General features: G+C 38.2%; 2 protein-coding genes across 4 annotated transcripts in view; one reads left to right on the forward strand and one right to left on the reverse strand.

Annotated features, from left to right (window-relative positions):
- The window catches only part of EFCAB5 (EF-hand calcium binding domain 5), an 84,653-nt gene extending 65,459 nt beyond the window's left edge, over nt 1-19,194 (reverse strand). The window contains exons 1-4 of the mRNA XM_032457533.1: nt 17,315-19,194; nt 7,473-7,522; nt 7,016-7,078; nt 5,859-5,943 (exon numbers count right to left, since the gene is read on the reverse strand). Coding sequence (XP_032313424.1) covers nt 5,859-5,943; nt 7,016-7,078; nt 7,473-7,514 — 190 coding nt within the window. The 5' untranslated portion in view covers nt 7,515-7,522; nt 17,315-19,194. The remainder of the gene's footprint in view (nt 1-5,858; nt 5,944-7,015; nt 7,079-7,472; nt 7,523-17,314) is intronic.
- SSH2 (slingshot protein phosphatase 2) overlaps nt 17,018-22,290 on the forward strand; it is a 216,413-nt gene continuing 211,140 nt past the window's right edge. Inside the window, exon 1 of one of the 3 annotated variants that reach the window (XM_032457535.1) lies at nt 17,018-17,333. In XM_032457535.1, coding sequence (XP_032313426.1) covers nt 17,271-17,333 — 63 coding nt within the window. In that variant the 5' untranslated portion in view covers nt 17,018-17,270. The remainder of the gene's footprint in view (nt 17,334-22,290) is intronic. The other 2 variants (XM_032457536.1, XM_032457534.1) reach the window with 2 other exon arrangements.

A 22,290-nucleotide genomic window follows, 5' to 3' on the forward strand; every position in this document is an offset into this window, starting at 1 on the left:
GAATTATCTGTTTTTAACTCACCTTTAGAAATTAACTTGCATTAATTTAGGGACTTTGTGTTGGTTAATACTGATTTCCCAGTGGTTATAACAGTGTCAGAAACATAGTAAGCACTTAAATATTTAATAAATGAATAAATCTTATGTTAAAAAATATTATAGGCATTGGAATCAGAGATACCAGGGTTCAAATTCTAGCTCTAACATACAGTAGCCATGTTACTTATAGAACAAGTTAATCAACTTAGACTCAGTTTATACTTCTGTAAAATGAAAACAATAATTTTTTACACTTTGCAGGACAGTCATGATGAGAAAATTATATATACATATGAAAGTATACATATAGCAAATATATCCTAAAGAATTTATTATTATTATTGTTGTTGATGTTGTTCTTGTTGTTGTTGTTACTATTATTATTATTATTATTATTATTATTATTATTATTATTATTATTATTATATGAGATCACTCAGAGTGTCTAGAGTGAGAAGAGTACCAAGAAAGGAATCTTATGTAACATTTTAAAAGAATAGGCAGAAAAGGACAGTTACACAGGAGTTTGAGAGTGACTAGGGATTTGGGAAGAAAATAGGATAGGTTAGAATCACAGAAACTACAAGAAAAAGAGTTTTAAGAAGGATGTATTATTAGAAACCCTTTCAATCTTGAGCAATAGAAATTCATCTTACATAGAGCTTAAATTACAAATGCGATGCATTAGTTCATATAAATGTAATGTCCAGGAATACAACTGTTTTCAGGTAAAGCTGAAACCCACCTCTAGTCTCTGCTCTGTTGAAATAATTCTTAGGCAGTTTGTCCTCCACATGTTAATAAAAATGATCACCAGCATCTTAGGAATTGCATAATCCTTATAAACATTGACATTAAAAAATCTACCATTAAAATTTCAGTTTAAGAAATCTAGGAGAGCTTTTAATTGACTTAGCATAAATTATATGCCTATTTCTGAACCATCCACGGCATTGAAGGGGTGATGAGCATTCTGACTGGTCAGGTTTGGATCACCATCCATCCCTGGATCTAAAGGGGTGGGGTCAGCCCCATCTAAACCAAATGAATTAAGAAGGAAAGAAGGGTGGTTCCCAAAGAAATGCTGGGCTGACAAAAAATATATATCACTACAGAGGAAGTGGTCAACAGTAGTAAATGCTGCAGAGAAATCAAATGACCTAAGAAGCAGGTAGTATACATTGGATTTAGTATGCAGTTGTTCTGCACTGACTTTAGGGAGAAGAAATTTCTGTGATGAGAATGGAACCTAAACTGCAGTGGGTTAAAGAGGGACTTGGAGGTAAAGCACAGGCTAGATAAGTGGATATTTCAAGGAGTGTGATTGTGAAGGGAAGGATTTTTCTTTAAAGATGGGATAGGCTTGATTATAGCGAGTGAGAGGCAAGAGTCAATTTAGAGAGGAAAACAGAAGCTACGGGAGAGATTAGATGTTGGTCCTCAGGGTCTGAGGAGATGTGAGGGATTAAGATCAAGAATATATATTAGACTTGGATAAGATGTTTCCTACAATATACTAAGGGCATTCCCTCTAACAGCCTCTATTTTTTGTGTAATAAAAAAATATTGCTAAAACTCAGGAATGGTGGGATCATGGGCTAATTATGCATGATAAACATTTGAAATAATTGTTGTGTGGGTGGAAAGAAGCAATCTACAAACACATAGATAGATTTCCAAATAATACAGACAGTCCATCTGAGACTGAAGATTATATACTGTTGTTGCATCAGCATTCAAAAATTGTATGATATTTTCCTAGCAAAACTGGGTAGCTTGACCCTAGGTTCCCAGTACCTAGCTAGTTCAAGGCTCTGAACAATAAGCAATCAGATGTTGTTGGTTCCTTTTCTCCACCCATGATTCCTGATGTGATTGGAATGAAAAATTCAATGAGAATCTTAAGGTTTTTTTCTCACATGGCCATGGAGATGAAGCAGTTTCAGGTCTATTCAAATATTATCCACTAGCCAATTTGTTTCTCTCCACAGAAAAAGAATACCCAGTTGAACCACAATAGGATCAGGGCCATATACTGTTAAAATCTTTTGCTTCTTTTACTTTGTAGATGAAGGAGAAAAAAGAAATAGATACAGAAATTATTTTCATACTCATTAGTTTTAACATAACTAGAAAGTAATTATTGAGTCATGCTTCAATCATTACCTATATATTAAAGCTTTTCATATACCCCTACTTTGATAGAAACACTATTCTGAATTTCATGTTTATCATTTTTCTGCACTTATTTATTTTATATATAAGCAATAGAATGTTGTTCTTGTTTTTAAATTTTACAAAAATTATTTCATACCATATGTATTCTGTGGCCTTTTAAATGCCTAATATTATGCTTTTGAAATTCATCTATATTGATAAGTGCAGTTCTATTTTGTTTTTCACTGTTTCATAATATTTCATTATATGACTATATTGCAATGTATTTATTCATTCCCATTTGGGGGAGACTACCCATAAATATTTTAAAATTTTTTTACTTATTTAAAACTTTTCCTGAGCTTTATTGAGAATATCCTTTAATAATGCTTTTATTATCTAGAAGATATTATCTTTCTTTCTGCCCAAGAAAAAAATTAAGTAGTCTATTTTTAAAAACCCTTGAAAAGCCAACATTTCATCTAGATAATGTCTTAAGTCCAACAGTGGATAGGTATTCATTCACTCAAGTTTTGATTTCCTCTGTGGTTTATTCTCTTATTCCAATATGGGGTAAGTGAGGAGGATAATACAATGTTATACCTTACCTCTCAGTTGGATTTGCAAACAAGTTAATCACTTTCGGGGGAGTGGGGGAGGAGTGTTTCCATCCTGTTTTGTCACAATACTCATTATAATATCTGCAATACTTTTATTTCTATTTTACATAAGTGTGAAAGAGAACAATTCTTTTAAGTCTGTAGATTCTAATGTACTCTCTTTGCTTTTAACCCCTTCAGCATAACCAAAGTCAGGTACTCCTCTTCCTGCTTTAAGGATAGTGCTACAGGTGCATAGCAACATAGTATCAAGCCATCTGCATGGTTCATTAGTAAACTTGCACATGAACTAGGACATTCTCTTATCTTTGCTGTAGGCTGCTAGTGCTCCTCTAGTGTACTTGACTATTATAGGTTGCTAAGCAATAAACCTAGTGTTCACATTGTCCCCACTGATAAGCAGAAAGGAAGTAGATGGGTGTTTGGTTATAACTGTAGTCAAATATTTCTCTCTTAGAGCCATAAAACCAAGGAAAGGAAAGGAGGCACAGCAATAGCAGGGTCAATAAATCAGGATTCCGAGCAAGCCTATCTGTAGCTGTCTTTTGATTGAGTGACCTCTGAATTCATAAATTACAGCACTGCCCCAAGGGAAAATTAACTCAGTGGTTCAACTGAATAGTTTCAAACAGGTACTGGTTTTTTTTTAGCAGGTCTGTGCTTGGACATTCCTAAACCTTTTACAGATAGATTGATTTACATATTCACTAAATAAATAATTATTGATGTCATAGTGCCAGGCACTATGCTAAGTACTGGAACTCTTTTCCAGGATTGCCTTCCTAAACTTTTCATGGAATTAAGAGCCTTTCAAATTCTCTCCTAACATGCATACCTTCACCCCTGTATTAATCTACCTTCTAACATATGAAGTCTTATTCAGGCACTATGGGCACCATAAATGCTTTCAACTAAATAAGCAGGGACACAAAAGAAATTCTTTATTCATATTTTGAAAAGTCCAACCTTATAAGTGACTTCTACCATTTCCTGCACTTAGTGCATGGCCCACTGATGGGTATGGTCTCAGTACAACTCTACTTAAGGACATAAATAGGAATGAATTATAATCCACATTATAATAAGCTTTAGTCTACTCTTTCTTCACAAGATGGCATATAACATTAGAGAGACTGGCTGCTGATTAAACTGGTGAAAATTGACCCAGCAGGGCTACTCAACTAGATGTGTGATGTTCTCTGTAAACACAGTTGAAACTCAGCTGGCTTGGTCTTATCAGGATTTCCTAACATTTGTACAGAATTTAGAAAGACTACTGTGAAAGAAGGAGGAAAAGAAGCATTATTAAACACTACTGGAGTTAAAATTCAATAGCTATAGGAAAAGGCATTTTCCTACAAATTTTTTTAATCTTAGGGCTGGGTAATAAGAATAAAGCTGAGCATACTAATGGTACAAAAAAAATTTCTCAAAATGCAAGTTAAGTTCATAGCCTGAAAAATACAACAGCCAAGGAAAGAAATGAGCAATTCACATTGTACATTTAACCACAATATTTTCTATGCAAAGATATGTATCCTGGGAGCTGCCTGGCAGGATAACATCATTTTAATTTTGACAAGTATATAACAAGGATAAAGACACTTCCTTTGACATGTTGAAATTGGAATAACATTTCCTCTTCTCACTTGTTACACACACGCACACACACATGCACACACACACACAAACATTTACAAAGGGAGATTCAGAATATTAGGTTTAATAGTGACTGATCACTGACTAAATAAATACATCACATTGCATTTGATATCACAAGCAGCTGCAGTATTTTCAGTATATATCGTATACTGGGATGAAAAGACTTAAACAAACAAAACACACTTTCCTCTACTATACATTGGAAAGCAGTAAAAAATTGAAAGCACAAGAACAGAGAAGACCATAAACTCTTGATTTATATGTTTTCTAGAGAGGCAATAAATTACATGATGGAATACATGTGTGAAGATTTGTAGATGCAAATTTGGCCATAAACTGATTAAAGTGAACACCTAATTAAATTTATAACAAATTACCCAGATCACAATTCTGTTTCACATATTTAAAACGAAAAAAAGAGTTCACTTATAAACCTAGCCCAGACGATTAAGGTAAAGACAAAGTGTATTTATAGAGCAAGTGGTGAGGGGGGCAGGTAGGGAGGGGCTTGCCAAGGAACTTTTTAAAAATTAGTGAAGCTGTGAAAATAGTACAAAGTTTATAATAAAGGCAAAATAAATGCTGGAAAGTTTGGTTCTTAATGTGTGTGTATTATAACACATATTAATCAGAAGAAATAATTATTTTAATTGGTTTAGAAGACAGAAAAACATTTTAGAGAAAAAGAAGGGTCTATAAGTTATAAATAGCATCTATATAGCAATTTATAGTTTAGAAAATACTTTAATAATTATTATTCTAGTTCAGCCTAGCACAGTCTAACACATACTAAACACTCGACAGCTGTAAACTAAATGGAAAGGAATTTCAATTAACTAAAATATAAATTGAAATTGTTAAATTTTAAATATTGTAAAAATTTCTATTGTATAGGATTTCACTAAGTATCTAAAGTTAGAAAAACTGTAGTAAAAGGCATGAATGTCTTGTCAATGTATTTGTTGATTTTGAACACATACATTTTCAATCTGCATAATTATGTGGGATTTGGGTTAAGGATTGGGTTGAAGTCAAATAGAATAAATGTATGGTCAAGTACAGTGGTTCAAAGAGCAACAGAAGAACAACAGATAGGTCGAATCACTAGGGGGTCTTCATTTTACTTTTGTATTAATGAATTGTCTGCTATATGTCAGTCAGCTCTCTTAGCTTCTCTTTAAGTGCAAGATGAATAGTCATAAAGTTGTCTCAAAAGTATCAATATAAGGTAAAGGGAATACATTTTAAACTATTTCCAAAATTGCATTTAAAATACCCTTGGAATTATATTTTTAAAAGGCAGACTCTTGAGGAATCCATCCTCAACTAAAACTTAGTAGTTTTACATTCTATTGTGTAGAAGAAAGGCTAGTTCTCTACCTTGGGATTTGCTTTTATTTGCTGCTGCTCCTGCCACATGGCTGCAGGTGCCTAATGCCGAACTGTCCAATATACTCTGTGAACTCTAAAAGGAAAAAACAAACACCAATTTTCTTTTACTGAAGTACAGTCAACTACAACATGTCAATTTCTGGTGTACAGCACAATGTTCCAGTCATGCATCTACATACATATATTTGTTAAGAAACACCAATTTTAAAATGAGTTGCTTTTCATCAAAGTTGCATCAACTCTCCAATTAAAGAATGCAGATAGATCCCTTCTAAAAGTTACCAAACATTCCTCCTTAATTTTGCTAGGATTTAATGCAGTACATTAGAATCAAATCAGTAATCACAGTCTATTTACTGCATTTACAAGACAAAATACATTGGCTCAACATATCACCAAACCTTCCTATTGCTAACAAGGTAATATGCTGAGAATACTATTCCAGATGTACATTAATCCTTGAATTATACAAAACTTTCTAGAAACATAATTTGAGACCGCAATATAGTGAAATAAGATCTTTGAAAATGCTGCTGTTTTCTTTTACTATTAGAATCACCTTCCATGTTTGTGGTGGAAAGGAAAACATTTTCATCTGAATTGAGGAAAATAAAGGTTAGTTTTATGAAGAAATGGTGGAAAGATAGTTTTTTTGTACTCATGGTGATGTACTTTTAAAAGAATGATAACAGAAGGTTTTTAAGACACACATTAGTCAATTTAATAATGAACCCATATAATTATTTTCAATTGCTTCCCTGTTCTATAAAATATTCTTCCTTGTTGAAATCTTGTATTTATTTAAACACCAAGTTACTTAAATGATTAATATGGAAATTATAGTTAAGTTCCCCTAAAAACTGGTGGTTATTGTACTTAGGGTATTAGTTCTGATTTTAGAAAGCAAACTTTATTTACCTGTATTTCATAATAGCTCTTCACAAATAAATTTACCTTTCTATGAAAGTTTCTTGCAACTGACTCAAATGAGTCAGCTTAATGATCAACATAAATTTGCCCTTTCCCATTTGCCATTTTGTTTATCTTTTTAAATACCTGCATCTTTTCTTTTTTTAATAAGGCTTTAATTAATTTGTCCGGCTTACTCTCCAGCATTAATATCTGACTATTCATGAAAACTCTACCTTAATTGGCTCTTTCACTTCAGTCGCTTCTTGTTTCCCTTCTTTGTCTTCTTTTCCATTTTCCTGAAATGAAATTAGTGTTAGTAAGTGTTATCTAAAAGGAGCTGGAAATAAAACTAACATTTTTATACTCTAGTATAGCAAGCTTTTGATATTAAAAAAATCAAATAATGAATAAGCATCATAACAAATAAAATCACATAAAGTAGCTGTATTAACAAATTCAAACAGTAACAGACTTGTTATGTATAAAGAATGCCAAGCAACTAGAAGCAGGCCACTGTAACTCAACTATTAGTTGACACCATTTTTGTCAAAACTTGATGCAGAATACTTCAACTAAAAAAGAGAAATATTTCAATGATAGAATATGATATTGCACCTCAATTTCCCCCAAAATATTGAATCTCAAATCCTCCCATGATTAAATGGTTAGAAACTTATGTAGACAAGGTACCTGAGCAGGTTTGGGTTCCTCTTGAGATGCTGACTCACTCATCTAGACCCCTAAAAGATATCACCAAATGGTAGGGGAAAGTATTACCAGACCAGTATTAATAACAAAAGGAGAGAAAGAAAATATTAATAAACAACAAAAAATACGCTTGAAGATCAAAATCTGCCCTCCACCCCTACCCCATCCCACCATTCTACTGAATGGTTATAAGTTCTCAACTGCTAAACTTTTCAAACTGTATTACTGTTATTACTGTTGTTACTGACCAAAGATAGATGGTGCTAGGCTAGTGCTCAGGGAGACAGGAAAACTCACCATAATAATCAAAACTATTAGCATTAAAAAAAAAAACCAAGCAGCATCAGTAATACAACTGAATTTTTTAAAACACTGTCATCCTCACTAATATTGAAATTACAATCAAAGTGAGGTGAAACTTTCATGGCTACCTAAGTCATGTGAGAAAGACATTAGAATAATAACCTTGCTAAAAAGTATCTTTTGGAGGGGGGAGTTCTGAGAGGAGTATGATTTATCTGGCTTATTCATTCATACTAAGAAACTAAAGTGGATACTTACCACACACCCACCCCCCCACTTCATTGCAAATGACTATAGATTGTTTCAGATTATCAAAATCACTGCTATTCCAAAAATCATTTAAGAGTTTGTGTATATTTAGACTAGGTGCTATGTTAAAAGTAAATTTTATATTCATGGCCTCTGCCTCTAGGGCAGTTACAATCTAGGGACCCTTTAATTTGAAATGTTGTATTTATAATGTGCTAAAGTATTCACTTTTCTTTCAATCAACATATGTTCTAGCTGAATAAACCAAAAAGTACTGCCTTTGGAGACAACAGGTTTCAATACTTACAAAAATGCCTCAAAGCCTTTTTGAAGCTGTTCATAAATAATAAATAATATAAAATAGATTTCTTTGATGGGTTCCAATTGTACATTCTCACAGACTGCTTTCTTTGCTTATGGTGTCCATCTTGTGAAATTGCTAAAAGGCTTCCTCCCATTTCTTTTAAAAATTTGTTTTGTTTGGATGCACCCAGATAAATTCAACTCAATAAATCTTTACTGACTGTTTTTAAAAATTCAGTTGTATTACTGATGCTGGTTGGTTTTTTTTTTTTTTTTTAATGCTAATGGTTTTGATTATTATGGTGAGTTTTCCTGTCTCCCTGAGCACTAGCCTAGCGCCATTTATCTTTGGTCAGTAAGGCAGGCAGACACTGGGGTTAGATGGATAAGAACTGCTTTTGAAGAGCTCTTAGTTTAGTGAGGGAAAAAGGAATAAACAGATGCAATTCCATCTGCAAGTGCAAAAGTAGAGGTACATATAAAATGTTAAGGAACACAGAAGAATAGCAATTAATTTTCCAAGGGAGGTTGGGGAATTTTTCACAGAAAAATAGATTTCCAAGCTGGACTTTAAGGGGCTAATGAGACTTTTTGTGTGTGAAAAGGAGGGGGCGGGGAAGAGTATGAGAGGCAGAAGGAACATTACATACTGGGGTATGAAAGTTCAAAAAGTGTTTGAAGCATTCACAGCAGAGCATTGTTATATAAAAAGTGGCAGAAGATGAGGCTAAAAAGGTAACTTTTCAGCCTGTAAAGAGTTATTCACACTAAATCAAGGAGTTTGAATTTTATTCTGTGCTTTTCAAGCATAGGACAGATGTGATCAAATTGGTGTTTTTCAGAAGTTAACTGTGCCAGCAAAGACAGGAAGTGTGAAAGACTGGAGGAGGGGAGAAAGAAGGTAAATTTTGTACCTAAAGGCTGCACCTGAGTTGAATGCCTCTCTCTAGTCTAGGCTCTGCCAGACATTATCAGTACCTTAACCATATCCCTTCAGGTTCATCTTTTCAAAGCATGTGAATGGTTTCTTACTATGGGCACCTGCAATTCTGTCTGAGGGCTTTCTGCTGGTTCAAATGCTAGGTCAGAAGTGCTTAGGAGTTAATTGCTTATAGGAGAAGCTCTCAGCCAACGATGGACAGGAAACTGCATAGAGTCCCATGGGTGGTACATTGATGAGGTATGTTCTATACTATCTCCCAGAGTTCCCCAATGGGACTGACCCTCAGTTGCCCACAGCGAAACTAGCCCAATAATTCATTTGATACCTATCCAATAATAGAGGCTTACTTTACTTTCCTGTATTCCCTTACCATTGTTTCCTGGAATCATCTTCCAAATAAACTTGCACTAAACTCTTTGGATCAGGGTTTGTTCTCAGGGAATCCAAACTAAAACAGATAGGACTGGAAGAGGAATAGTTAAGGCTCATTGAGTGGGTTTTGTTTTTTGTTTTTCGTATTTAGAAGGTTGAATGGATGATGATGTCATTAAGTGAAATTTTTAAAAAGGAGAAAAAAACAGGTTTGAGGAATGATATGAATTTGAGTTTAGAGGTATTACATTTAAGAAACCTGTTCGATAGCATCCTGATTAGCAAGAGTGTAAGTCATATGTAAAAGAGTAGCCAATTATCCTTGAGGAAGGGATTTCCCAGCATAAGACAGAAATCATACATCATTCTGATTTCTCAGACTCACAGAGGATAAGAAATGCCCTTTACTTGGATTTCTTGTGAGTCTTGAATCCCTGGGTATTGACAGAAAGTTATATTTGCATGAGGATGCTAGTGGGGCTCACCAATAAGAGTAGCCTGGAGAAGACAAAAAAGGGTGAAGATAAACCCTTGTTGATGAATACTTAAAAATAGGGCTGAGAAAGGAGAGCCAGTGAAAGATACTGATAACTACTGAGGAGCAGGAGACTCCTGCAGCTGTGCAGCTGCATGCTGCTGGCCTGACTCCCATTACCAGTGTCTACTGCTTTGCAAGACACCCACAGCAAACCCCTGCAGCCCTACAACAGTCAAGGCCTCCACAGCTGCTGGAGGGCCAGGATTCAACCCTAACTGCTGTCATTGGTCTGCATGGTTCTGCTCACCTGCAGTTAACCCTATAGTTGTGCACCTGCAAGACACCAGCCCCAACTCCTGTCACTGACCTCCACTGCCAAGTACATGGCTGCAGCTAGCCTCTATAGTCACTCAAGGACACACTGACAGCCAGGGCTGCTGCAGCTGCTTGTGTGCCCCAAGTTGGCCCCAGTCCTTGCCACTGTGCCCCTGCAGGCAGCCCCTACAATTAGCCCTGCAGCCAAGCATGTGCACACCACTGGCTCAGGCCACCACCACTGCCCAGCATGGTCCCTAGCCACTGGACTGGAGGTATCTTTGAAGGCTCCAACAACCCTACAGCCACTGTAACTGCCCGCAGCTGTCACCAAAGATCATGCAGTTGTTCCTGTCATGGACCCCAACTGCCTGAGCCAACAAGACATCATGCCTCTCTCCCCATTCAGAGGTGCTACATGCCCTCACACTTTGCACCCTGCACCACTAGACACAGGGTCACAGCATGTTCCAGCATGTGCCCGCCTGCAGGTGAAGGTCTTTCCATAACAAAGTCAGTCCATAAAGTCTGGAAAAGGTGACTGTTTCTTCAAATGCACAAACACCTACAAAAACTATAGGGATCACAAAGAATCAGGGAAACATGACACCTCCAAAGAAACATAATAAACTTCACTCTGTGGTGATTTTATCAGCTCTTGGACGTATAATTAGAATGGATACCTGGTAACTGGCAGAATTTCCATATTGGCTCTCTGATCCTGTAATAAGGACCATTATTTATGAAGGGTCAAGTTGAAGCCCTTGGGAACAACCCCTCCCCACATACACACACACAAGGAGAGTAAACAAAAATTGTTGCCTTGCTGGCAAGGCAGAATGGGGGATTACAGAGATTAGTGACACCAATGAAGATTTGAAAGAAGCAGGGGAGATGAAATCTATCTTGTGCCAATTAAACTTCCCTGTTTGGCCTGTGAAGAAGGCAGATGGATCTTGGAGAATGACTGTGGATTATTATGAATTTAATCAGGTGATGCCTCCAATTGCAGCTGTTCTTCCATATGTAGTAACTTTACTGGTGCAAATTAACACAGCCCCTGACACCTGGCATGTAGTTATTGACCCAGCAAATGCTTATTTCTCCAAACAAATTGGCAAGAAATATCATAAGCAATTTGCTTTTACTTGGCAGGGCCAACAATATAATTTCACAGTCTTGCCCCAGGGCTACATCAATTTTTCTGCTCTTTGTCATAATATAGTCCACAGGGATATTGAACCTCTTGGTCTTCCAATCAGCATTAAGTTGGTCCAGTACATTGATGGCATTATGCTGATTGGATCTGGGGTGCAGAAAGTAGCAAGGGCTTTAACTGTCTTCATGAGATATATGCAAAACCAGAGGATGGAAGATAAATTCCATTTCTGGTATCAATTTCCCCATCAGTCAAGTGCCAATTATTATTTTCTCAGCTCCAAACCCACCCTTTTGTACTTTTTTATCTCATGCTGGAGCTGGACTGTGAAAACCACATGTCTTTGCCTTGCTAGCTGGCTCTGTTAAGCTCTGCTAATTGGGGGCATCAGAGAGAGGCCCCAAGGCTGAGGAAGGACAAGAGACTTGTTCCTTCCTGTCTACTTCATGACTGCTTCCCGTAGTGTTTTGGTTCAGTGTACTTCACTCCAGCAATGCTTCTTTAGCCTGGCAGCAGCAGGTGCTTTCCGTAGCAACAGCTGAATCCAGTTTGCAGTTTCTCTACAGTTTTGAGTTTTCGCTGACATCGGCCAACCAGTATTCCTGTGTAGAAGTCTAGGTCCCAGACTCCTGGGACCCATGGAGCAACCCCTCATACTCAGAGATACCAACACCAACCGAGGAGCACATTCTCAGAGATCTGAGTTTCAGCTCTGTGGGGTCACTCCTCTAAGTCTGTATGTTTTTCCCTTTGCTTCCTTTATTTAGGTTTTTTTCCAGCCCTTTAGGTAAAAACCATTGCTATCTCTGTCATACCTTAGATATCTCTTTTTAGCTTTTTAATCATCTACTTAATTTTATATCTTGTTAACAATTCTTATTAATTATCTGTTCAAATAACGGGTGTGGTTTCTATCTCCTATCTGGACACTGATTCTTAAATGAAATTAGTAAAAGATTATTAAAATTTGAGAAAAATTACAATAAGGTAGAGGCAATACATGACTCAGTCATACTCCACTCACTCCTAGCTGTTATATATTCCATCTGTACTACTTGTTACATTACTTTGTAACTAGTCATTTCATATGTAAAGGACTGATTTATTCAGGCAGAAACCGTGATTTCCCCCCTCCATTTAATAAGCTTAGCTATATAAACTGTAGTCTTTCAAGTGACACACTTCATTTGGTGTCTGATGAATGAGTTACAGATGTACTCCAAGATAGTTATCTATTCAGTCCTAAGAATGGCCTGAAAGGACTAGTGTAGTTGGTGCCTTTACATAATTCACTCCTGTCCAGAAGTAGTTTGACCTAAGGATTCTCAGAGAGTAGCGCAAAAGAATCAGAGTCTGATGATCCACCCTAGTGTGCCCCATAGCCCCACAGAGGGCAAGCACAATGGAGGACTTGATTTATTAAAGCAAGTGTCCTTTAATAAAGGGGCAAAGCCAAGGAATAGTCTACCACCCAGGCATCACTTTCAGAAGCCAGTTGCAGTGTGTATTGCTGCTCATCAAAACCTTAAGCCTTGGAGCTGCTGGAGGAGTGCATGTTCCAGGTGCTCAAGGTGCAAGAGTCACAGCCTAAGGTGTGTCCAGGTAAGGCAGGGAGGCCTGCCAGATACTCCATATGGACTCTGCTCCCAATCTCTCTCTTCATATGAACATTGAATTCTTCTCTTTGTTTATGGCTGATGTGCCCTTTTAGTTACATCCAAGTTAGCTGCAGAATTATTGCTCTAATAACAGTCACACTCTGTAAATCAGAGTTTTGTCATTATTTTGTAAAATATATTTAATATAAAAAAGTTTGAGTGGACTCTAAATCCAGTCATACTTTCGTAAGATATTGCCACATTACATTTGCCAGTGGGAAAAAGTAAGAGCTATTAGAGTTAGATATAATTTATACTTGTGAATTTTGAGTTGTTGTGAAAACTTTTAAATTTCTCACCTATTTGTATGAACTAATTTCTCATTAATAATGACTACTAAGTGATCACTGTTAAGCTGTCTTGTTCAGCAATTGCATGCTGCCATTTCAATCATAAAACCCTACATAGAAAATATTATGTTTATAGAATCAATCTAAGGTTTTCTATTAGATTTTTGAGAGACTTGTACAAATTCAGTATTTAATATTATCCTTAATATGTTTTTTCTCATTATAATTATATAAAGAAAATAACTTTTCTCATTAAGGCCCATATTGTTGCCTCCAAATCCCCTTTAACTTATCCCAGTGTGCTGAACAAATATCATCATCTCTATGGATGTCATGATACAAAAAAAGGTTGAGAAGCACTGCTTTGACTTTAGATCAGGATTCTTAACCTGGGGTTCCTTGATGGATTTCAGTGGGGATGAAATATGTAAGTGAATCTTTCTGGAGAGATGGTTAATAGTTTTCATCAGGTTCTTAAAGCTTCAAAACCAGCTGACTGATCTCAAAAATTTCAAAAGTGCCCTCATAATTTCACACATGTAGAAGTGATGATACAAATTAAGGGTTAAATAAACTCCAATGGCACAACAGGCTTCCATTATCACAGGTGGGAAGAATAAAGGCACCATCAATAGAACTAGGAGAACTTTTCTCTTTGGCTCTCTTTTGGGAATGCTGCTGTTAGCCTCTCCTGGAATTCAACTAGCATATTATGAGGATTCTAGGATCTTCCTTCTTTTAGAAGTAGATACGTCTTCCCTCAGATCACCAGAAGAGCAAGTAGGAACCAGGGTGCAGCCCAGGGAAGAAGAGGTATAAATGGGGGCAGAGAGCATAGATTTCAAATGCTCACATGTGATACAGATCAGTTCACAATGTGCTATATTGGGACCTGCAGCCAAAGCCTGAAAGCCAATATCATAAAGTGTACCTTTGCCCAGAACTTCTCTGTGTTTCTAAAGCACTTTGTACATATCTAGACTTCCATATATGTATTTCCTTTGGGGCCTAGCAGATGTGAAGGTGACTGAAACAACAGTACCACTAAACCCTACTGTAATTATTTGATGTGTTTCCCCCCGCTAACAGGCTATGAGCTCCTGAGAGGTAGATAGACTTTTGTTTTTAAAACAGTGACTGGTATATATTACATGCTCTGTATTTTCTCAATCAATGGTGAATAAATTAATGAACATGCAACAAATAGTTTCCTTAAAACATCATATACCAGGAAGATATTTCCCCCACAAATAAATTAACTTGCTGTTACAAAACTTATGTGAATTTGGGTACCCTATAATCTCAGTTTTGACCAGGATTTTACTACCTCAGATATGCTGAAGATGTTTTATACCTACCTATAGATGAGACATGTCTTGATCAATAATCTACTTTTATTGTTAAGAAAAGCCATGGAATCATGTCTTTTTAGTTTTTTTTAATTCCATTTTTGCTTAATGTCATTTTCTACACATGGGATACACTCAACAAAAGCTGACCGAACTTGGAACAAACTTTAGAGAATAATAAAGTTATTTTAATTACACATGGGGCTTTACAGTTTCTATTGCACTTCACAGTACATTATCTCATTTGATCACAGGAATCCTGTGAGTTACAGCTCCACTGTAGAAATGAAGACACTAAAGCTCAAAAAGTTTAAGCCATTTGCTCAAGGTTTTACAAAGCTGGAATTAGAAGTCAGGCCTCTGATTCCTAGGGTAGTGCTCTTTCCCACTGTAAGGTTAATGGAATTCAGTCTCTCATCTTCCAAAAAAATCTAAGATTATATTGCTACACAAAAGTAGATAACAGTGCTGCTGTCCCTGAGTCAGTAAGAAAATTAACATATAAGTACATTACTAAGATCTATTGATTTGAAAAATATTTTTTTCTAGAATGAATCTTTGGTTTATAAAGCATGTTTCACTTAGTTCAGTTCATTCAGCTTTCAGCTATGTATATTTCTTGCCTACGCATATAGCTTCCTGTTTGATCTCCTAAGCTTTGGTTCAAAGTTCCTACCCCTGAACTTTGTCTTCTCTTTTCCTGTTTACTAAGTAGCTCTGGGAAAAACACAGTCAGATTGTTTAATCTGCGAACCACACATCTTTGTTTAATTTTGTCTCGCAGGCACTCTTGACCACCGCCAGGGGGCAAAAGCCTACCAGCTGGCTTCTCTGCAGTACATTCTACATAGGACTGTACAGTACAGGGACCCTCAGTGTCTGATTCTTGATGGAACCTCCCTGCTAATTACTTCAACCACAGGGCCCCAGGGAGAGAACAAAGGCTCAGCACAGAGGGCTCCAGTGGCATTTAACCATACAGCAGCCAGAAAGAGCTCATGACAGCTCTGTCAATATAAAAGAAGCAACAAGATCCAAGACAGTTTGAGTGACAAAAGAGGAGGCAGTGGGTTAATAACTGCAAACTCCTGAATGTGTGTTTTTACAGCTTTGATATGTATGATTGTATTTTGCAGCACACCCACTCAAACTGAGAAATAGCTTTGTCAACTCTCTTTCTCTGTGTAATCAAACTGGTATTTGCATAGTGCGATCCCCCCCTCAACTTTTAATCTTGATTTTTTATTACATTCTCGGCTTATGTTCAGCTGATGATTTATCTTTCAGAAAACGATTTCTTTAAAATATTTAGTTGGCATGTCGCAGTCTATGAAATAATGAAATCTAGAGACGAAGGGGAAGAAACCCCAGTGAGCAAATCCTGCTTAGTCAAGAGAGTGTCTTCCCACCAGGAAGTAAGTTGGAGGTAACTAGTAGGTTGGACCCTTACAACTCTTGTGAGCCCAGCTTTCTCGGCCTCCCAGGCTCACTCAGCCTCTCCGCACCTCAGGAATAATGAATGAGTCCTTAGACAGGGGCCAGGGTAAGAGAGGAAGCGCGAGGGTACCATGAAGACTCCCGAGGTATGAAATTTAAAATCTTTCTTCCTTTCGGAAAGTCTCATCATAAAACATGGACTTGGAGACAGAAGAGGGGGAAGGCTCAGAAAAAGCCCCCAACAGCCGGGTCAAAGGGAGGATCTACTAGCTCAGGAAGTCCCAGCCCCGTGCAGATAAAGCTTTTGAAACCCCATAGCGCCTTTTCCCACCATAAAACGTTTGCCTCAGGATTTTCACCTCAGTCTCTTTTCACTGAGGTGGGTTAAGCTGTGCGCCTCACCTCAGAAAACGGTTGTCCCTCAGGAGTGGGGACTCCAGTGACACCCCCCCCCCCAGCCCCGGAGCCCGGACCCCGGACCCCAACCCCACGCCACAGGCCCTGGCGTAGCCAAAAGCGCGATTCCAACGCCAAGGAGGAAAGCCGGGAGGGGGCGGCGGTCCAAGGCGCACACGCTCGGCCCGCTTCCGGCAACTCAAGGGTTACGGAGAGGCGGCGACGCGCGCGGAGGGGAGAGGCGGTTGCTGACAGGTGGCGCCTGCGCACTGGGAGCGCTCATTGTGCCCCGCAGCTGCCGAACCGCCTGCCCGCCCGACCGCCCGCCCGCCAGCCGCCGGTTCGGCGAGTCAATCTGCGAGAGTCCGGTGGTGGGTGCGGAGCCTGTGGCCGTTCCCGCGGCCTCCTCCTCCTCCCGTTCCCCTCACCCCCACCCCACACCCCTTGCCCCATCCCGGCTCCGTCACCCTCCCGCCCCCCACACTCAGGACAAGAATGCCCTGCCCGGAACAGCCCAGCAGCGCCTAGATGGCTTTGGTCACGGTCCAGCGGTCGCCTACCCCCAGCACTACCTCCAGCCCCTGCGCTTCGGTGAGTGCCTCCCGGCGGCCGCTCCGCTCGCTTCTGTCACTGCGGCTCCGCTTTGCCTCAGCGGGTCCCGCCGAGCGCCACTGCGCACGCGCCGCGCCGCTTCCCAGGCCTTGGCACTCTGCTGCCGCGAACCCCCCACACCTCCCATCTTAAAAATGAGCTGCAGGAACCACAGGACGCTGATTTTGTCCCCATCACTCTGGGCACCTAGCGCCTCACAGTCCTCGCCCATAACCCCCCTGTGGCATGCCTTCCTCCGGCTTGAGCACTTCCTTTCGGGAATGAGTCATTCTTGCTTTTCACCCTCCCCCTTCCTTTACCCTCTGTTGCTGCAGGGAGAGGACCCTGGGACTCCTGCGTTGTCCCTTACACACACCCACAACCCCTTACTGGCACCCATTTCATGGAGCCGTTTACTATTCGCACACTGCACGCCCTTCTTCGGGCTCTCGGATGTGTGCCTTCTCCCTGGACACTTGCTGTCTTTCTTGTGCTCTGTCCGTTCGGGCTTCATTGGACTGCTGAACAGTAGTTACTCCTGGGTTTCTTTCCTTCTCCTTTCCCCCAAAGGGTGGCCCTGGTCTCTCCTCCTTGAATCTCCTACCTTCCCTCTACGAGGTCCCGAAGCATCTGGCGCTGCTTGATGACCAGTGCCAATTCATTTACATCTTAGAGACATTTATGCCTTACACTCATTGCTCATGATCATTCTTGTTCTCGGGTCGTGTTTGTATGGCTCGTTACTTCAGATGCCTGTGCCAGCGAAGCGTGCTTCAGAAGGAAAATACCCAGTAACCAGCCTTTTCCTGCTGGGCCCGGCTTTGCCTTGGTTCCTCGCCCCACCCCACCCCCTCCTTTACACGCCATTCTTTTAGGATTTATTTCTGAAAATATTTTTTAAAATAAAATAACTGCACAGGGGGGCGAAATGGGATCTTTTAAAAAAAATCCAGATGTTTTAAAGGGAAGTAGATTGAATGAAAATATGAGCTATTGGAAAAACCATTTTGAACTTCCTACAGAACTGTAATTTTAAAACTGTTGGTGGATTTTTAGTGGTTTCAACCCGCAAAAAAGGAATTCAGTAAACACTGTACCACCTTCCACTGTAAAAAAAAAAAATGGGGTTACTCTTAATTTTTATATGTTAACTCAGGTGTGAGTTTTGATATCTTGAAAATATGCTGGTTTGTGATTTCAGCATAGTTTCCTCAATTTCAAAATTTTGTTGTGTATAGTGGTGGTTTCCTTTTTTTTCCTGAGCTTACTTTTGCACTTTGTATGACCAAATTGGCAGCTATATCCTAATTCTAGAAATAATTATACTTCAGAGGTTAACTTACTTGTGTTGGTCCAGAGAGCAGATCTAGCTAGGATTCTTGGATAGAAGTTCAAGGAGGCAGATTTCCAATCATTGTAAAGAAGAATTTTGTGACAGTGGAGTGGACTGCCTTGCAAAATAGTGAGTGCCTTTTACTGAAAGTTTCAAGTAAAGGCTGGAAAACCTTTATGCCTAGGAGGTGGTATAAAGAATTCCTGCAATGGGGGATTTTTAAGCCTCTTTCCAACTCTTAAGATTATGTGATTTGAGAATAATTGCACTTAAAAGCTAGTAAAATATTTAAGGATCCTCTGAAGACAAATATTACAGGGATAGAAATTTAATATATGTTATTCTTATACATGGTACTTTATGCTAGTTTTTGGAAGGTCATCAACATACCATCGGATCATCTTAATTCACTCCACTAGTAAACCTTTTGAGGATAGTGGTTATCAGGCCTAATTTTGGATGAGAAGGCAACTGAAGGTTAGTTGAGTCATGCAGATAAACTGGGAACCAGTATTACAGTGACATGATTTTCCCTGGGCATTGTTGAAAACAGCTTATGTTGTAATAATAATAATAATAATAATAATAATAATAATAATAATATATATGTGTATATATATATGTAGTTATCATACTGATTTTTTTGAGGTGAATGATTAGTATACAGTAATACCATATCTACTTGATATGACTCAATTAGCCCAAACTTGGTTATTTTAGAATCTTGAGGTACGTTAATAGACACTTTTGACATAGGTAATTAAATTGATCGTGTGGTAAGCTCAGTTGTTGTGCTAAATGACTGATATTTCTCCACTGACTTGCTATAGTAGCCTGGTTATTTCAGTCATTTATATGTGGCCCTGGGAGCAAAAGAATCATAGGACTGGTGTGTGTGTCTGTGTGAGAAACAGTCAGCATTGTTAGCATGTCTATGAGCCAGTTACCTTTCCCTTTAAATTGCCTTCCTATTCCACTTCACCGAGAGCTCATTCAGCTGAATTATCTCATGGTTCTTGTGTTCCAGTATTTGGCTACTGTCTGACCTGCATATATTTGCTGTTGCATCTCTTGCTGCATGAATAGGTTGAGTTGTTTGTTTTTGAAAAGAGCAGAAAGAATCTACAGAACTATGAAAGGAGAGATTTAATTTTGTGAGGCTGGAAATTTAGATTTTTTTAATTAATCATTTTAAGCATTCTATTATGCTTTTTTACTATAGGAGGTAAGACATTTTAATACTGTCAGTTCTTCTGTATTCTTTCATTAGAGATTAAACAAATCTATTGATCATCTACTGGGTGTGAATGACTATTATAGTACTAAGATGTGTAAGATAATCACCCTGTCCATCAGGGTTATGTAATCTTGGGAGGGAGAGGGAGAGGAAAGGGAACAGGAGGAGGAACAAAGGTCAGGTGAGAGGGTAGAAAAGGAGAGTGAGGGGAATGTTACTGTTATGTACATGAACAGCCAGTTTGTAATGGCCGTAAGTATTGTCTGAATTCAAATTAAGATAAATTCACTAATAGCAATAGTAATACTAATGGTATCTAACATTTCTTGGGTCTACTTCTATGCCAGGCACCATGCTAAGTTCTTAACACGGATTATTTTATTTACTCTTCACAATATGCCTGAGGAAATTGCTATCATCCCCATCTTACGGATGAAACAGAGGCAAAGAGCTATTAAGGAATGTACCCAGTGACACTCAGCTGTTGAAGCTATAATTCAAACCCAAATGTGTCTAACTTTAGAATCTTCCATCTTTTTCCATTCTGGTAGTCAAAGAGAAGTATATGTAGTTAATGCCTCTTAAACTAAGCCTTGAAGGATAGTTGAATTTTTATAGGCTGATACGGAAGCTGGGAAGTAGAGTATTCTAGGTGGAGAGAAGCTGTGTACACTAAGACTTTAGAGGCAGAAACATACAAGGCATATATCTGAAGGACCTAAATTGTGGTTGAGAATGGATTTGTTTGGAAGACTAGTAATGGATAAAGGTGAGGAGGCAGCTAGAGCTGCAAAAAGACTGCTGAACTTAGGAATTTGAACTTGATAGTGAAGGTAATGGAGAGTCCTTAGAGGTTTTTGAGTAGATATGATCACAGTGATGTTTTAAGGAAATTAATTTAGCAGTTGTGGGCTGGAGGGAATTGAGGGAGGAAGGCATGAGTGGAGCCAGCTAGAGACTTTTTTTTACAGTAGCCCAGGTGTGAGATAATAATGGCCTGGAAAGGTGAAAGAAAGGAAAGAAAGGGACAGGTGTAAGTGATTGTGGAGAAAAACACAAAGGACCTGGAACTGATTGGATATAGTGGAGGAGGAATCAGAGACACCAACTCTTGGAATGTATTGTTCTTCCTAGATAATAGATGTTTCCTAATAAATTGGGGGCAATTTAAGAATTATCTTACCTTCTTTTCTGGTATGAATCTTCTGAATGGATATCTATACTGATCCAGGGTAATATAAACACAGTGAAATACCATAAAAATCTTTTACTTTTGTATAGTGCTTTACACTTTTCAGAGTGGTTTTGTGTTCATGGTCTAATTTAATTCTAGAATAGCCTCAAAAATTATGCAGGACAGATACCACGGTTAAAAGGCTTGCTAAAGGTTACAAAACTGGTTGGTATAAGAACTTGCACTAGAACTGAGTTTCTTGGCTCTGGGTACACATCTCTTTCCATGGTGTGATAGGAGGAACAGCATATGAGTTTCTGATCCTGAAAACTTGACTGCCAGTATAGTAGAGAAACCAACACTTGAGATACAATCAAGAACTCACACTGTCTTTGGAGTTCATTTATAGACTGTCTGTTTTAACTGTCTGTCTTGACTGTCCAGGATGGAATCATGCAAGTCTGTACAAATCACAAAAAAGATAATATCCTTATTTGAAGCCTATTATCTCTTAGTTTACACAGAAATCTTATAAACTTGGGTATTTAACTTCCTTACTCCTAGAAGATTACCAACAGCAAGATAGGAATGGAAAGTGGCAAGTGCTGCTAAAGGCAGCCTCCTTATAGTTCTGGGAAATGATAGCTGATGGTTTTACAGTAAGGGAGGAGGAAGAAAACCTATTAACAGCTGGCCTCAGAAAAAATTTAGTAGTTAGGGACTATTTAACGTACGGACAGATACCGCTCTAAAACCTAGTACTCCTTCAGAGCAATTATTATATGGTTATAATCATGACCCCAAATCATCATAGGGAGGCTTAATCTTGCTTTGTCTTGATTTAAGCAGTCAGGATTGAGTGAAGTATATTTTTAAATAGAGATCCATCCAATTCTCACCAAAGTTTTAATGTTTAAGATGCATATTTTAATTAATTGGGAAACTCATTTATATATATAAATATCTCATATCTGTATGTATCTTATATACATGTATCATTTCCTGATGATGTGGGATAAATAAGATATTATTGAATTATATATATTCAAATATGACCATACTTGTCTTCCTAGGCAGAGAAAATAAAACCATAGTAATTATGACATTGATTTATATAAAGTAATACTCAAAAGTTATACTTTTTAATTTTTTGAGGACAACTTTATAAACTTCCTTAAACCATAGAAATAATACATTCCAACTGTAGGAAATT

This window comes from Camelus ferus, chromosome 16 (assembly GCF_009834535.1).
Source record: "Camelus ferus isolate YT-003-E chromosome 16, BCGSAC_Cfer_1.0, whole genome shotgun sequence".
Lineage (NCBI taxonomy): Eukaryota > Metazoa > Chordata > Mammalia > Artiodactyla > Camelidae > Camelus > Camelus ferus.